The 18,120-nt window shown below is 39.8% G+C and overlaps 1 protein-coding gene across 1 annotated transcript in view; it reads left to right on the forward strand.

Moving 5' to 3' along the window:
* LOC134342776 (peroxidasin homolog) overlaps window positions 1-17,847 on the forward strand; it is a 275,630-nt gene extending 257,783 nt beyond the window's left edge. Inside the window, exons 21-23 of the mRNA XM_063041342.1 lie at window positions 2,975-3,062; window positions 10,616-10,729; window positions 13,695-17,847. Coding sequence (XP_062897412.1) covers window positions 2,975-3,062; window positions 10,616-10,729; window positions 13,695-13,793 — 301 coding nt within the window. The 3' untranslated portion in view covers window positions 13,794-17,847. The remainder of the gene's footprint in view (window positions 1-2,974; window positions 3,063-10,615; window positions 10,730-13,694) is intronic.
* Window positions 17,848-18,120: the final 273 nt, after the last annotated feature.

The raw sequence follows: 18,120 nt of genomic DNA on the forward strand, positions 1-18,120 counted from the left end.
ATCCTGGATACTGGGAGGAAATGGACTCCATCAGCAGCAACCGAGCAAGCAAAGGTGGCACTCAAGCATAGGGACATCGTGGGCCGAGTGCAGCACGGGAGGAGCGGTCTTGGCCTTGGGGACAGTACACCAGCCTGGAACAAGATTGCTCCATCTCAGAGACACAGGCTCGTGACACAGGAGATACGTCGGCAGGAGGAGGCAGCAAGGTGCGCAAAGGCTGTCGCTCAGGCAAGGGAAGGGCAATGGATGAGATGGGAGGGAGTGGAGAAAAGAAAGATCTCCTGGAAAGAGCTGTGGGAGATGGGGACATCCAGAGCGAGTTTCACCATCAGGGCTGCCTACAATGTCTTGCCGTCTCCCATGAATCTCAGCCAGTGGTTTGGAGAGGACCCCACATGCTCCCTCTGCCTGACTTCAGCAACACATTCTGGTGAGCTGCAACACCAGCCTTACTCAAGGCCGATACACCTGGAGGTACAACCAGGTGCTACGCTGTCTTGCAGTCGTGCTGGAAAGTCGGCGGATGAGCGTCAACGCTCTCCCTCCCACTTCATCCCATTGGCCATTAACAGCATTTGTCCGGGAAGGTGAGGGTCAAGCCAGACTCAATACATCGAGACCAGACACCGGGTGGCTGGACGGAGCACGTGATTGGAAGATGGTGGCTCTGCTTCCCAACTGAAATTGCGGAAACCAACCTCAGACCAGACCTTGTGCTATGGTCAGCCTCACTCCATTTTGTTTACATCGTCGCGTTTACAGTGCCCTGGAGGATGCAGCGGAGGAGCCCTACGAGTGCAAGAAGCTGAGGTGTGCCGAGCTTGCAGCCGATGCACAACAACGTGGCTGGAAAGCAAGGGTCCGACCGGTTGAAATAGGACTTGTAGCCACATCAACATCAAGGCTACTCCGGGAGTTGGGAGTACGAGGGAAGACACATCGACAAGCAGTCAAAGACCTCTCCAGAGCAGCTGAAAAGGGTAGTCAGTGGCTCTGGATGAAGAGAAAGGATTCCATCTGGGCCCCCAAGTGAGTGAAAAGCACCTAGGGGGTGAGGCCAGGTCGCTGGGATTGACTGCTGAACCCTCCGGAGGTGTCGTGGGCCTATCAGCAAAACACTGAGGAAAGAAGGTGCCCACTTGATAACCCAGAAGATGCCACCACTCACTTGGTCACCCCACAGGGTCTAGGCAGCATGTCTCAGGGGTGGAAATAAGGGATATTAACATCTAGTCCGACATAACATACTTGGAAGTTCATCATTCTGTGGAGATTTTCTTACTGTAGCTATGGTTAAGCTTGTTTAAATTACTCATCCTGTAAATTCTGACTAAATATTTCTTCTGTTTTGATTTGGCTGAAAGATGCTACAATTGTTTAAATTTAGTTAATAATTTGTGAAACTAAATTATGATAATTATATATCTTGTGTTCCTCAGTCTGTCGAATTTCTAATTCTGACTAAAGCTTAAAATGCAATTGGTGTTCACTATGCATAAGAAACATAAATGTAGAGTGATCTTGTTCTCCTATCAGTTTTTGTGATCTGTGAAAAACAGTTTTGATACTAATGTGCTTGGATTTGTGCCAGTCTCTGACTGGCTCAGATCATGACAGAATCTGACAAAGTTATTTTATCCAAAGCAATTGCTTCTTCAATTTTTCCTCATATTTATTATCTCTCAGTTCTGATAATCATTCTTCTAAATATTTTAAGTGTCTTGCCCATGCCTTCTATTCACACTTTGATGTGGAGCTTATAAATACAAAGGGCACTCCAAAATGTACAGAGTATTCCCAAGCTTTCAAATTCCATCCCTCAGAAATTATCCTTAGTGCATTGCTGAAAACTTAGTAACATAACACTGGTTCTCCCCCTTCTTTATTATTCATCCTATTTGAACTCTTAAATTCCAGGAAGTATGTAGCCTTATTCATTCTACCAAAATGTGCATCTCAACCTTTACCAGTTAATTAATTTATCAGTTTGCACACCCATTTTGCATGTACAGCATGTTTAACTGCATTGAAGTAAAGAATTACTTGACGTCTATATTCTAAAAGAGCAATGCAATTTGATTAGTAACTGCTGTGCCCTAATAGTGGTACTTTAGTTTGTACATTCTTGTTTCCTCAGATGATTTTAAAAAACACAGACTCAAAAAAATTTACTTTTAGGAGGTTTTGAATAAATGAACTTGCTTATCTTGCACTAACTTTCATTCTCTCGTAAGAGAAATTCATTCTTCTCTGCTCTTTTTTACATTAATTTTATAAGTACTAATATTACAAGTATTAATATCTGTTAACATTAAAAGTTAAAATTAAACATTGCAAAATTGTAGGATGCCAATAATTATAGAACAACTATTAATCCTTGTAAATATTGTGCTACAGATGCATCTAACATATTGTTACTATGCACAGTGAACATAATTTGGTCATGGAAATTGAAAAATAATACTGAAAAACGGGCAGGGACTGCACTTGAAAAGCCACCAGTTGCACAAACTTTTCTCTGCACCTCCAGACCTAGCATGATGACCACTTTAAATCAAGGCTTTCTTTCAAAAAAATTGTTGATAGAAGAATATATAAAAAATGAAGCCATTAAATGCTGTCAGCAAATTAATGCAGACATATGGTAGCATTTCTCTGCAACTTAAATTACTTTAACTATTTAAAATGAGTTAATATCTCTGCAAAAATAGTAAATAGAAAATCTCGTTTGCTCATTTTGGTCAATATTATCAAATATAACTTTTATATTATGTCAATAAAATATAAATAAAAGGTCTGTAAATTCCAGTACGGAGCTGTCTAGAATAGTTAACTTTATTGTTTAATACTAAAATGTAAAAAAAAATTTGCAACTACTTGATATTTTGTTGTCACTGGTCAATTAGTTATAGTTTATGTCATGTTTCCATAAATTGTCAGTGTTTTAAGGGATTATGTCTATTTCCTCTAGAGATGTGGAAGCTCAGGAAAAGATTTCCAACTCCTCTTCTACACAGGCTGATAACTGTGCACCTGAACTGGAAAAACTAAGGAGAAAGGTAAGACTTTCACTCTTTAGCATTTCCTTCAGATGTTCCTCAGTCATAATGCTCTTCAGTTTTCACATTTAATTTAGAATCTTAATTGTTTGTACTTCATATTACACCAACCATTTTTTAAATAAAATTTGGAGTTTAACAAAGTGAAAGTTCTTTTCTCAAGTTAGTATCAAGCACAATTGGAAAAACATTTATAACAAAATCAGTGAGGTTCCCGTATTTTATATTAACCCTGTGCCTTAATAGCAGCCTGACAATAGTAGTCCTCTATTGTCCCAGTTTATGTCTCTTTATTTCCTTAACTGGATTTTCACGTCAACATCTTTGAGTGATGTTGTTGATTTGTCCTAAGATCTGTCTAGTGCTGTTGGGCAAACAGCCATCAATAAATTTAAATTACAGGTTTCCCCCGCCATCCGAAGGTAGAGCGTTCCTATGAAACGGTTCGTAAGCCGAAATGTCGTAAAGCGAAGAAGCAATTACCATTTATTTATACGGGAAAATTTTGTGGGTGTTCGCAGACCCAAAAGTAACCTACCAAATCATGCCAAATAATACATAAAACCTAAAATAACAGTAACATATAGTAAAAGCGGGAATAATATGATTAATACACAGCCTATATAAAATAGAAATACTTTTCCACAATCATTACTGCACTGTTCTCCGTAGCGAAAATGTCACGCAAGTACTCTCGGCAGAAAATCTCACGCAAGAGCTCTCCGCAGAAACACGGCACAATTCGCTCTCCAGTAACCTTTAAGCTATGAAGCTGCGAAATCATACCAAATAACACGTAAAAATTCACAGCCGATATAAAGTAGAAATAATGTACGTACAGTGTAGTATCACTTACCAGAGTTGATTCAGTGCTGAGCACACTGATGATGGTGTGTTAGACTGAGTCGTTGCAGGTTGGGTGGTGCAGTGGCACCCACCCTCCAGGCCGTGGACTGATACATTGCCGCGAAGCATGCAGGAGTCCATTGTCGGCTCAGATCAGTGCCGATTGCCAACTGCATCGCTTCTGATCTGGGCCGACATTTACGTGTGGGGTGCACCTAATTAATTAGAATGTTTATTTCGGCTTTTTTCTTAAAGATGCGCTGTGTGTCTCCCGGCTACTGCTGTATTCTCCGCAAATCGGTACAGTATCTGCCCGCTGCCTGGGTGTTGGGGTGGTGGCACACTGGGGTATCATCTCGTCGTCTGTTTCCATTAGAGCAGGCGGCTCACCTTCTCCTATGACTGCCCGCCTCAATGTCGAAGGTCGAGGTTCGTTGTCTGCTGGGGCTGATGTGGAAGGCGTGCTTGACTGCTGAGCCTCGCGCATTTTTCTATAATACAGTTCTTTGTAAGGACTGAATCCATCTTGCAAATATCCCCTAAACCGACATACCCTTTCAAAATTAAAGTCGTACTTTTCATTGCAGCGAAAATCTCACGCAGTGGCTTCACGATCATTTCGCTACTGCATTCGGTTTCGACTGTTATCCTTTCCTGTTCCAATTGCATCATCTCTTCATCTATCAGTTCTTGGTCATGGGATGCCAAAACCTCTTCAACATCGTCTTCATCAGTTTCCACAAGTCAAACTCACCTTGTCTTTACTTCGTTCACCACGATCGAAACGCTTAATCATGTCTAGTTTTACGCTAAATGTAACACCCTTACGAGCTCTTTCAGGCTTTTCCAATACCTCAGAACCCATCTTGCAAACGGCTGCTCAATGCATCATGTTAAAGCAATGCCGTTCTGAATCTGGGGAGAGCGGCTGCTTGGGGCGCGCGCGGCTTTTTATCACGTGCTGATTTTTTCGCGTGCTGATTTTTTTCATAACAGTGAAAACACCTTCTGAAAGCGAAAACAGGTTAGTAATGTAGGTCTTTCGTAACAGTGAGGTTTCGTAAAGCGAACGTTCGAAAAGTGGGGAACACCTGTATTTGTTTTAGCTTGCTAATTTTTGGCCTGGAAGTCAAGGAAGACTTTCTTGCAGACAATACTAGGTGAAAAGACACATAAAATTTGAGCACATGATTGGTTAATCAGGAAACTCCTGTCCTGTGGAGAGAGTGAGCAGCTTCAAGTTCCTCAGTGTCAAGATCTCTGAGGATCTAACCTGGTCCCAACATATTGATGTAGTTATTAAAAAGGCAAGACAGCGGCTATACTTTATTAGGAGTTTGAAGAGATTTGGCATGTCAACAAATAACACTCAAAAACTTCTATGGTTGTACTGTGGAGAGCATTCTGATGGGCTGCCTCACTGTCTGGTATGGAGGAGTTACTGCACAGGACCGAAAGAAGCTGCAGAAGGTTGTAAATCTAGTCAGCTCCATCTTGGGCACTCGCCTACAAAGTACCCAGGACATCTCTAGGGAGCGGTGTCTCAGAAAGGCAGCATCCATTATTAAAAACCTCCAGCACCCAGGGCATGCCTTTTTCTCACTGTTACCATCAGATATGAGGTATAGAAGCCTGAAGGCACACACTCAGCAATTCAGGAACAGCTTCTTCCGCTCTGCCATTCGATTCCTAAATGGACATTGAAGCTTTGGACACTACCTCACTTTTTTTTTTAATATACAGTTTTCCTGTTTTTGCATGTTTTAAAAAAATCTATTCAATATACGTAATTGATTTACTTGTTTGTTTATTATGTTTTATTTTATTTATTATCTTTTTTTCTCTCTGCTGGATTATGTATTGCATTGAACTGCTGCTGCTAAGTTAACAAATTTCACATCACATGCCGGTGATAATAAACCTGATTCTGATTCTGACTTATGTAAACTGACTGTATGCACTCATTCTATGCAGGTTGTACCAAGAATCTTGGCATTAGAAGCAGATTAACTCATTGAGTACATACCTTACTTCTTGTTTTTCTTGTTCTAACTTCTCCCAAAGCAACAAGCTGAAGCTCGTTGTGCTACAGCTGCAGAGCATTTACTAATCTTTATTTAATTTTCAAACACTCATAGAATAACAGAATACAGCAACAGGCTGTATCCGACCTTCAACCTGACCTACACTAATCCCATTTCCCTGCATTCTGCATTAAGCCTATATCCCTCCACACCTTTCTTGTCTAATTAGCTGTCCAAATTCCTTTTTAACATTGTAATTGTATGTGCCTCAGATAGTTTGTTCCACATAACCACCTCCCTCTGTGTGAAAAACATACCCCTCAGATTGCTTTTAAATCTTTCCTCATACGTTAATTTTAAGTGCTCTAGTTCTATTCTGCTCAGCTCTAGGGGAGGAAAAAAATTACTTATATTTGCCTCATAATTTTATAAAACCAGGCCTCCACATTCTAATAGACAATAGACAATAGGTGCAGGAGTAGGCCGTTCAGCCCTTCAAGCCAGCACCACCATTCACTGTGATCATGGCTGATCATCCACAATCAGTACCCTTTTCCTGCCTTCTCCCCATATCCCTTCACTCCGCTATCTTTAAGAGCTCTATCTAACTCTTTCTTGAAAGAGTCCAGAGAATTGGCCTCCACTGCCTTCTGAGGCAGAGCATTCCACAGAACCACAACCCTCTGTGTGAAAAAGTTTTTCCTCAACTCCGTTCTAAATTGTCTACCCCTTATTCTTAAACTGTGGCCTCTGGTTCTGGACTCCCCCAACATCGGGAACATGTTTCCTGCCTCTAGCGTGTCCAATCCCTTAATAATCTTATATGTTTCAGTCGGATGAATGCAAACCCAGTCAAACCAATTTCTCTGTAACAACAGCCCTCTATTCCAGACAACATCCTGGTGAGTTTCTTCTGCTCTCTCTTTTACCACATCATTCTTGCATTGTGATGTCCAGAGCTCCAAATGTGGTCTAACCAATGCTTTGATACCCGCAACATGATGTCCCAATGTTTTATATTCAATGTCTCTCAACCAATAAAGGTAAGCATACCAAATACTTTCTAAAAAAGTTGCAAGTTTTTAATTAACGTGCCTGTGGTGCACAAGGATATTTAAACCAAATTGTTAATAGGCATTCCGATACATGATGCTGTCCTTTACGGGCTTTGATCCCTGTGTAAACCTCTAGCCATATGGTAGCAAAGCAGTTAGCACAATTGCTTTACAGCACAAAGAGTCACTGATCCAGGTTTGATTCTTGCTGCTGTCTGTAAGGGACTTGTATGTTCTCCCCTTGACCGTGTGGGTTTCCTCCAGATGCTCCGGTTTCCTCCCACATTCCAAAGACGTACAATTATGGTTAGGTTGGTAAGTTGTGGGCATGCTATGTTGGGTCTGGAAGTATAGCAATTGCAGTCTGTCCCCAGCACAATCCTCACTGATTTGATTTGATGTAAACAACACATTTCACTCTATGTTTTGATGTATATGTGACAAATAAAACAAAACTTCTTTAAAAATTACTGTATATAATTTGTGCCAAAATTTCAAGAAAACCTGTTGTGTATCAGGAATGGGTGTGGTTTTGTTTCGCTGACATATTAGTCTCCCAATTCCACTGGCAGAATAAGCAATGCAACGTCAGTGTTCACTTTTGACTGCTCAGCATTCAACCTTACCGAGAACTGAATCCCTAAGTTGCCTTAATGGGCAAGGCAGTTGATCACATGCCAGACCATTCGTCCAAAAGAGATTCTGAGCTCTGTCATTCCTCAAATAGAAGAAATGATGAAAGCGTGGTCTTGAAAAAGCACAACATTCCCACCAATTTGTGGATAAACTTTTCCCATAACTCAATATTCCCAACAATTTGTGGGTATCCCTTTCCATGGAGAAGCAGCATTCCGGATGGCATTGAAAACTTCATGTCAGCAGAGGCATTGCTGTCAGCATTAAGCTCAACATAAGACTGCCTTCAAAACCCCAGCCCTAGATTTTTCATTATGCTTTACTCCAGAAGCCTTCTCCATACTGGTGCCAAGCTGTATCGGCCCTAGTGCCCTTCCCTTGGACAACATCGGTGGCGTGGAGTGGGGAGGCTTGCAGCATGGGCAACTGCCAGAATTCCATACAACCTTGCCCAGGCCTACACCCTGGAAACCTTGCAAGGCGCAAATCCGTGGTCTCACAAGACTAACGGATGCCTATTATTATTCCTTCTCCATAAGTGGGCATAGCCACAAGGCAGTGGAGATTTGAGATTAGAGTTTTCTTTCTCCTAGATGAGCCGCCAACCACAGCTGATGAACCCCACCTGCATGGAGTGATTGATCTTAAGGCACCCAGTAACCTGCCTTTGCACCTTCTGCTATCAGTAGAAATGGTTCCGCTGGGCCTACTAGCTAGGTCCACACCTGAAGGCCAGGAGTTGGACTTGGTTGTCAGAGGCTATTTGAGTTGCACGCCATTGGGAGAATTTAATAGATTGTGGGAGTTTATCACCACTACACTTCCCCACTACTCCCACCCAGCTATGACAATCTTATGTTGAGAGCACAGATAAATGTAAATGGCAGAAGGAGCACACCAATGCCAAAGCTACCCATCTGCTGCCCTTCAAGCACCTCTTAGCACTCCTATGGCAAGTCCTACATTGGCCTTATCAGACATCTCAGAACTCACAGCACTAGAAGGTAGCACAAGAACAGGCTCTTCTGTCCTCAATAGTGTATTGAATTAAATTAATATTTAAATGCCTAACGAAACTAATCCCTCTGCATACACAAGGCCGATACTCCTCCATTCTCCTCATATTCATGTCCATATCTAAGTACTTTTTAAATGCTTCCATTGTACTTTCCTCCACTGCCACCCCTGCTAGCACGTTCCAGGCACACACCACACTCTTGTCTAAAAAAAATACTTGCCCACACAACTCCTTTGAACTTAACTCCTCTCACCTTAAAAGCAAGCCTTCTGGTATTAGACATTTCAAATCTGGGAAAAATATGCTGTCTATGTTTATTCTATCTTTAGCTCTCATAATCTTATAAACCTCTCTGCTCTCTGCTCAGTGTCCAGCACTCCAAAGAAAACAACCCAAGTTTGCTCGGCCTCTCCTCATTGCAAACACCATCTGATCAAGCAGCATTTTGGCAAACCTCCTGTGCGCTCTCTCCAAGGCCTGATGCAATACTCCAGCTGCGGCCAGAGTTTTGTAAAGCTGCAATATATCTTGCTGACTCTTGCATTCAATTTCTTGACTAATAAGGGTAGGCACACCATGTGCCTTCTTTACTACATATCATGCTCTGCAATCACATACAAAGAACTACGGAGTTACACAACAAAATCCCTCTGTACATCACACTGTTAAGTGTCTTGCCATTAACTGTGCACTGTCCTTTTACATTTAATCTCCCAAAGATTCCACAACTCGCAATTGGCTGTATTAAACTCCATCTTCCATTTCTCTGTCCATATCTGCAACTAATCTATATCCCACCACATCATTTGGCAATCACCTACACTATCCACAATGCCACCAACCTTTATTTCATCTATGAACTTACTAACCCACCCATCCATATTTTCAAAGGTCCCAGAACAGATTCCTATGGAACAGCACTAGTACAGACCTCCAGCCAAAATGAGTTCATTTGACTCCTCTGTCTTGTATGAGCAAATCAATTCTGCCCATAAAAGCCAATTCTGCCTATAGATCTGAAGTAGAATTTTCCGTCTAGTAATTTTTGTCTTCATGTCAACTTCAATTCAACTATGATTGGATTCTGATGATTCATTGGGTGAAGTACAACAGTACTTTTTGTACTGATGAAACCTAGACCAACAGCACAAGTAAGTTCCACATTTCATGTTTCAATATTCTACTGGTGTTAATTGTCCATTTTCATATGAAGAATAATATCTTGACTGAATCATCAGAAGAGTACTAGCTTGATGATGCAAGAAACAGAACTTAGAATAGAGATTATGAAATGCAGACAGATTGATCAAAAGCTACGTATCTGTGTGCATGGCAGAATACACAAAAAATTACCTAAAAATACTAGATATGCAGGAGAATACACTCAATGTGCTGGAGGAGCTCAGCAGGTCAGGCAGCGTCTATGGATGGCAGTATACAGTCGGCGTTTTGGGCCGAGACCCTTCCTTGGCCCGAAACGTCAACTGTTTATTCCCATCCATAGATGCTGTCTGGCCTGCTGAGCTCCTCCGCACATTGTGTGTATTGCTATAGATTTCCTGCACCTGCAGTACCTCTTCTGTCTATGAGAGTGAGGAACCTAAGAAAATTAGTATTATGTAAAGGTAAGATATTGGAAAAGTTGGTGAGAATGGAAACTTACAATCCCAAGGATCCAATGACCCCCCCCCCTTTTTTTATTCTGGCATCTTCCCCCTTCCTTCTCAGTCCTGAAGAATGCTCTCATCCTGAAACGTTGACTGTTTATTAATTTCCATAGATGCAGCCGTCTGCTGAGTTCCTCCAGCATTTTGTGTGTGTTGCTTTGGATTTCCAGCATCTGCAGACTTTCTGATGTTTCTGAGCAATAATGTTGTTCTTAGCGCGCAAAGAGAAATTCCAGATTCTGGTAATATGAGAAAAATCAAAGTGTTCATTTTATAGTTAATTTTTATCATATCTTTTAATAAATAGATCGAGATTCTTGAAGCTCACTTGAAATTAACAGGCTGCATTGACAAGGATGGAAATGTAAGACGTGAAGGTGAATATTGGGAGAAAGACTCATGCACTTTGTGCCACTGTAAGGTAGGAAATTAAATTCATAATGTCGTGAAATTATAGTATTTTCATTAAGCATAAGTCAGAATGGGACTGTTGCTCATTGAATCAAATATTTCCAGCCGTGCTCACAAACCTAGAGTGGGGGTGTAAGTTCTGTAAAAGTGAAGGAAAATTGGGTAAGTGTAATGGGTGGACAAAATAAGTGTTGCCAAAATAGAAATTAATCAAAGTATTGAGGCAAGGATTGACTGTAAAGATTTTAGTGAACCTGGTAATATGACATAAACGAGAATACACATTCTCTACGGGAACCACAACTAGACCAGGACGTTTAAAATGGATGTTTACTTGAAGTCACACACTGTAGAATTTTATCTGTTATCATCACAAAATTATGTGACACAGAAACAAGCCTTTGGCCCACCAAGCCCAGACAATCATCAAGTGACCATTCCCTGTAATCCTTCACTAATCCCATGTTATTCTCCCTACCAGCTACCCCTAGATTTTGCCACTCATCAACATATTAGGGATAATTTACAGTGACCAAATGCACCAACCCACATGTTTGTGGGATGTAGGAGGAAACCCTTGCAGTCACAAAGAAAGCTAAACACAGATGGTCTCAGAGATCAACATTGAGACCATGAGGCTGAGCTCATTGTGTCTCAAAATAATGACTTGTTTAAATTAATTCAGTTGAAATTGCTTGTAAAAGAATTGAACTAAATTCTGGCAATTAGTGACCCCTGAAGTGGCCTCATCAAATGTACTTGGGAGGTGCAGTAAATGTATAGTAGGTCTTGCTAAAGGTGCCATTCCTGTATAATGATTAAAGTGACTGGGGGGGAGGACAGATGCAATGGTAAGGTAACAAACAATTCCCTATAGAAAGCAGCCTCTGTATTACAGTGCCTAAAAAAGTATTCACCCTTCTTGAAAGTTTTCATGTTTATTGTTTTACAGCATTGAATTGCAGTGGATTTAATTTGGCTTTTTTTTTAAACAGAAAAAAACACTTTTGTTTCAAAGTGAAAACAGATCTCTAAAAAGTAATCTAAACTAATTACATATATAAAACACAAAATAATTGATCGCAAAAGTATTCACGCCCCTCAAGTCAGCTTTTAGTAGAGGTACCTTTGGCAGCAATTACAGCCTTGTGTCTGTGTGGATAGGTTTCTATCAGCTTTGAACATCTGGACACTACAATTTTTCCCCAATCGTCTTTACAATACTGCTCAAGCTCTGTCAGATTGCATGGAGGATGGTGAGTGAACAGCCCTTTTCAAGTGCAGCCACAAATTCTCAATTGGATTGAAGTTTGGTCTCTGACTTAGACACTCCAGGACATTAACTTTGTTGCTTTTAAGCCATTCCTGTGCAGCTTTGGCGTTATGCTTGGGGTCATTGTCTTGCTGGAAAACAACTCTTCTCCCCAAGTTGCAGTTCTCTTGCAGACTGCATCAGGTTTTCCTCCAGGATTTCCCTGTATTTTGGTGCATTCATTTTACTCCCTACCTTCACAAGCCTTCCAGGGCCCGCTGCAGTGAAGCATCCTCACAGCATGATGCAGCCACCACCATGCTTCACAGTAGGGACGGTGTGTTTTTGATGATGTGCAGAGTTTACACCAAACATAGTGTTTAGGCTGATGGCCAAAAAGCTCAATTTTGGTTTCATCAGACCATAGAACCTTTCCAGCTGACTTCAGAGTCTCCCACAGGCCTTCTGGCAAACTCTAGCTGAGATTTCATGTGAGTTTTTTTTTCAACAGTGGCTTTCTCTTTAGCACTCTCCCAGAAAGCTGTGACTGGTGAAGCACCTGGGCAACAGTTGTTGTATGTGCAGTCTCTCCATCTCAGCTACTGAAGTTTGTAACTCGTCCAGAGTTGTCATAGGTCTCTTGGTGTCCTCCCTCACTAGTCCCCTTCTTGCACAGTCCTCACTTTTGAGGACGGCCTGCTTCAGGCAGATTAACAGCCATGCCATATTCTTTCCGTTTCTTGATGTTTGACTTAATTGTACTCCAAGGGATATTCAGTGACTTGGAAATTTTTTTCTATCTGTCTCCTGACTGTTACTTTTCAATAACCTTTTCATGGAGTTGCTTGGAGTGTTCTTTGGACTTCATGGTGCAGTTTTTAACCAGGATACTGGCTCACCAGCAGTTGGACCTTCCAGATACAGGTGTATTTTTACTACAGTCAGTTGAAACGTGTTGACTGCACATGATAATCTCCATTTAACTAATTATGTGACTTCTAAAATCAACTGGCTGCACCAGTGCTGATTTGGTGTGTCATATTAAAGGGAGTGAATACTTAAACAATCACTTATTTGTGTTTTATATTTGTAAATAATTTAGATCACATTGTAGAGATTTGCTCTCACTTTGAGACGAAAGAGTCTTTTCCTGTTGATCAATGTCAAAAAAAGCCAAATTAAATCCACTGTGATTCAATGTTGTAAAACAATATAACATGAAAACTTCCAAGGGGACTGAAGACTTTTTATAGGCACTGCAGATAATACCTTCGAATTGGATTCTGGTTGAACATAACAGAGTCTATCTTAAAACAGTTTAATTGTATAACAATGGGAGCTGTCTCCTCTGAAAGATTCTAAGCATTAGTAATAATGTTATTCTCGACAAATTTTGTTATCTTTTCAACGGATTTTTTTTACATAAATGGATTACCTATGTTGTTTTTCATAGTGAATTAGCATTGACATTGGAAGGCTTTCCGAGTGGCTTATGGAAGCAACAGCATAACTAAGGAATTAGTATAGGAATTTGTTACGATGAAGTTATTTTCACGAAGTTATGATGTGCAGGAGATAGGGAGTATATGCAAGGTAGAAATTTTGATAAGCACCATACACAGAATCCATGGTTATATAAAAAAAAATTATAGAAGTCAATCTGTCAGATTGTATCTTTTGTACATCATCTGTAAGTATTTTGTTTAACACTTGTTACCTACAGGATACAGAGACCAAATGTGTAATGAGAACTTGTCCTCAGAACTGCAGAAATCCGTTGAAGAAACAAGACAAATGCTGCCCTGACTGCGAAGAGGAGTAGAACCAACTACGAACAATCCAAAAAAGTACAATCAGCAGATTATATCATCTCTGTTGACATTCAGGCACTGAATACATCCATGACTATTTGAGTTGTTCTGTACAATCGTTACAGATTCATCTCTCTTTCTCTCCGCATCACCCAAATACCAGAATCCTGATCAACACAACACTCAATCATCATGGACTTAACCAGAAGTGATTCAAGTGTGTAAAATGTTATCATATATTTGCTGGTTACAATATGCACTGTTATAAAGAAATGTGTTCCTTTTTACAGTGAATGTCATGTCAGGATCTCTGTAAACATAAAACCTATTTTCTTCTATACAAGGATCAGTTACCTCAAAACAGATGGTTTCTCAAGATCATGGTGCTAAATATTTAGTGTTTAATCAGTAAAACTATTGGTATTATGTCTTGAATTTTATACTTTGTACCGTTTAAAAAATTTGTTGGACTTGTCACTTTATATATACACTGTTATATTTTGTTCAGCCCTCATTTTTCAGTAAATTATGTCACAGAAGATTGGACTTGTTACGTCAGGGTTAAATTGAAACTGCTGTTTTTATTTGCCAGTAATATTTTCGAAGGACATGAACCCATTTCTTAGAATAGACTGGGTGTATTCAACCTGCTTATCCCTAAGTATATTGCAAAGACTGACCTGCACAGTAATGTGCATTGATCGGTCTGGATGTTTTAAATTGCAGTTATTATAGATTAGTGATGAAGGGATGTAAAAACAGAAAATGCTGGAAATACTTCTAAGTACACCAGATAGATTGCTACCTACCAATATAGAGCCAACATTCAGACCATCCAAGATATCATTTGTTATAATAACATCATTTGATATTTTGAGAATAATAAAGTGATTTGACATTTGTAACAATATAGTAAGTAAAACTACAAGAATAAACAATTAAATTAAAACACAAAACTCCTGATGCACAAATTGCATCCTTAACTATGACTGAAAGCACAAACTAGAAATATAAAATGGTCCATAAATAATATTAAAATGTTAATCACTCTTAAAAGAGCAGCATGAAATAATGGTGTTGTACTTTGGGTGCCTAGAAAATCCAATATCTTTGAGTTTTCTGAAAATTATGTACTGTAACTCTGGCACCAATTATAAAACCCAGGAATATGACTGTGGCGGCTTTGAGATTGTCCTTTACGGTGGACTCCAGGTACTTTTCTGTACTTGTCAGATTTTGTGATAAAAGTGGCACCCAGAATTCCAGAGTTGTTTTCAAAGGGAATGCAAGCATCAACCACTGAAGCTCTTCTTTCTTTAATGAAGACAGTATCCTGCATCCAAGCATGTTCTTCTCGACATAAAACCTTTGTTCTTTAAAAACAGCAAAACTAGCCGTATCACACCTAGAACATAATATATCCAAAACCCTTTTATGTCTGTAGATCTGTGGCTATTTTACTGCAAGCACCTTCTCAGAATTTCTCTAGCTCACCCACATCTTCTACAAGACCTACTGTATCCATATTGGGTCTGATCAAGGTCAGTGTATTCCTAGACAGGTATGGGTTTAACTGCAGGAACAAGGCCACATTGTACTCAGTTTCTTTAAGGGATGTAAAACCCCATAACCAGCTATTGGATTGGGGATCATTCTTGTAATAATGAACTCCAATTCCCTTGATGATCCAACCAACTCCAGCAGTCAAACTTGTTCTCCCTCCAGTTGTTTCTTCCTACACAGACCTCAACCTTGCTGGCTTTGTCCCTAACAATATTCTCTATATAACAAGTGACATTTGTCAAACTCACTAAAACCATAAGCTTCATTAAGGGATATTTACATCTCCCTATGTGCATGAACAATGGGCCTTTTAATTTCCAAACTTTCTACATTTCACTAAAATGTTATCAATGTTGATACACATCAACTGGACAGTCAGATCCACCATTTTGTCAGCTAAGTTCTTAAAATTAGTATACTTCCTAATTATAGGCGGGGGATCTGAGGTTCCTGTTTGGGGATTGATAGACCACCATTCTAGATCCTTAAGTTAAAAGGTCCATGCTCATGCACACAGGGAGATGTGAATACTCCTTAGTGAATCCTTGTGCAGTTTTGATGAGTTTGACCAAAACATTTTGAGAGGCCTCATTTAAAGTCAAGGAATAGTAAAACGAAGGATGACGTGGATTTGAAAAATCTCAACTTTTTGGGTTGGATTTTGTCTAACTCTAGGGAGAAACTTACCCCATTCTTGATTGATTGAACAGCTAATCCAGAGATCAAATCCTGCATCAAAATATTTCTCACAATCATCAGGATGAATAAAACTAAAACTATTGTAGAACGAATTATTGGAGTTAAAAATTAAGCTTCATTTAAAAAAAAGTCGAGCAGTCTTATGAGAGTCACTTCAAAGCCTATTTTCCTACAAAAGCATTCCAGGACCTAGAGGTGTTCAAACATAGTACTGTGAGAAATGCTCACAAAAGTCACATCATCAGCAAAAGCCCAGATGGTGCAGAAAGTCTTTTCTGTTCTAAAGTGGAATCTCTATCTATCCCTGTCTAATAAACAAAACAGGATGTCCATCACATTGTTGGATAATATGCGGAAATTGGGGAAGACAATTAACATTTAAAGTTAAAGTCCCTTTGTCAGAATTTGAATCTGATGTGGCCTGACCTGCTGAGTATTTCCAGCATTGTTTGTTTTTCAAGATTTCCAGCTCTTGCAGTTTTGTTTGATTTTCACTTGGAGATTTCTGGGAAAAATGTGTGCTGCAGGTCATAATTTTTCCTTGATATGGGGAAATCGGGAAAATCAATGGTGTTTTTTCTGAATTGTGCTTGCGGTGGGTAAGGCACATAGCAATGATCATACAGTGGCAAATGTATCCTTTGGTGACATAAAGTATCAGCACGCAGGCCTAGCGGGCGGTGTCTGAGTACTGCCAGTAGGATTATGTGCCAGCCACTAATAAACATTAGAAAATTACAGCATTTGATTTCAGAAATTGGAACATCACAACAATGAATCTGGTTGCCTCTTTACCATGATGTACTTGGTAATTTACCCCTAAGGCTTGTATCTGTTTCCACTGCCTATCGAGTTCTAATTTCCTGTATCTATGAAAGCGAATCTTGCTACATGACACTGCATGTACTCAGCCAGTCTGGACTAAGCTTCAATTAAAAGCTCATGTACTTTTGCTCTTTCTGTGCAATATCTGATTCTCTAACTATTACATTCTCGATTAGGAAAATATCCGAATTGCAAACTTAAACTTTTACTTGGAGATCCAATGGTTTTATTTATTTATGACTTTCTTATACATTATTTTAAGTTTTCCTCAACTCTTTGGAAACTTTCCGCTTGGTAAAGTGAGGCATTTGAGCCATGTACAGTGAATTCTGGTTAATCGGGCCATCAGTTAACCAGGGCAGCTGTTTATTTGGGACAACCTTTAAAGAACAAAAACAAATTGAGAGAATAGCTAGGATTCCTTTTGTTTTTTTGAGGCACAATGCTGCTTAATTGGGGTTTCAAACGAGCATCAGTCACGTGGACTTGCATGGCCATTAGATACTACACTATGCTTAGAGTAATCACATCAGCTGCGCATGTTTGTGTTCAAAAAGCAGTGCTCTCGCCACTGATAATTGGCAAGAAATAATCAGTAAGACATTTCAGAACCGTTTTGCTCACTATGATTGCAAGCATTCGGGCTTGGAGATGTCAGAAGCAGCCAGGAGTGAAATGAAGCAACTCTAACTACAGTACTTCAACGAGTTAGGAGTTACAATGAATTTGAAGGTATCTTGAATATTACACTGAAAATGAAGACTTGGAGAAAGCAATCGTCAGAAGCATTGTTTGAAGGCAGTTCAATATCTGCACCGTGTTTGTGCTGATTTTGTTCATTTACAGTCAATTATAAGAACACGACAGATGACTTCCTCTGTTGATAACTATTAGGAACTAATATACAATTTTATTGTACTGTAGAGATATTGGTAGTGTTTAAATTTGTTCTGTGTTTCATTTAAATAAATAAATAGTTACTCAATTAAATGGTAGTTGGTCTTATTTTATACCTTTTAACTATTCCCATGAAACTTCGGCTAATTGGGGTAGCTGTTTAATTGAGCCAAAATGTACTGATCCCAATGTATGCCAGTTAACCGGAATCCACTGTATTCCACAGGAGGTGTGCTTGTAGTTGGATGCTACATTATCAATTGCTCCCTCTACAAACAGGTAATTGTGGTAACTTTCAACCAGAGGATAAAGACAGCAATGTTGGTCAAGAACCCGTAGCAAAAATTGCAGTTT

This window comes from Mobula hypostoma, chromosome 2, assembly GCF_963921235.1.
Source record: "Mobula hypostoma chromosome 2, sMobHyp1.1, whole genome shotgun sequence".
Lineage (NCBI taxonomy): Eukaryota > Metazoa > Chordata > Chondrichthyes > Myliobatiformes > Myliobatidae > Mobula > Mobula hypostoma.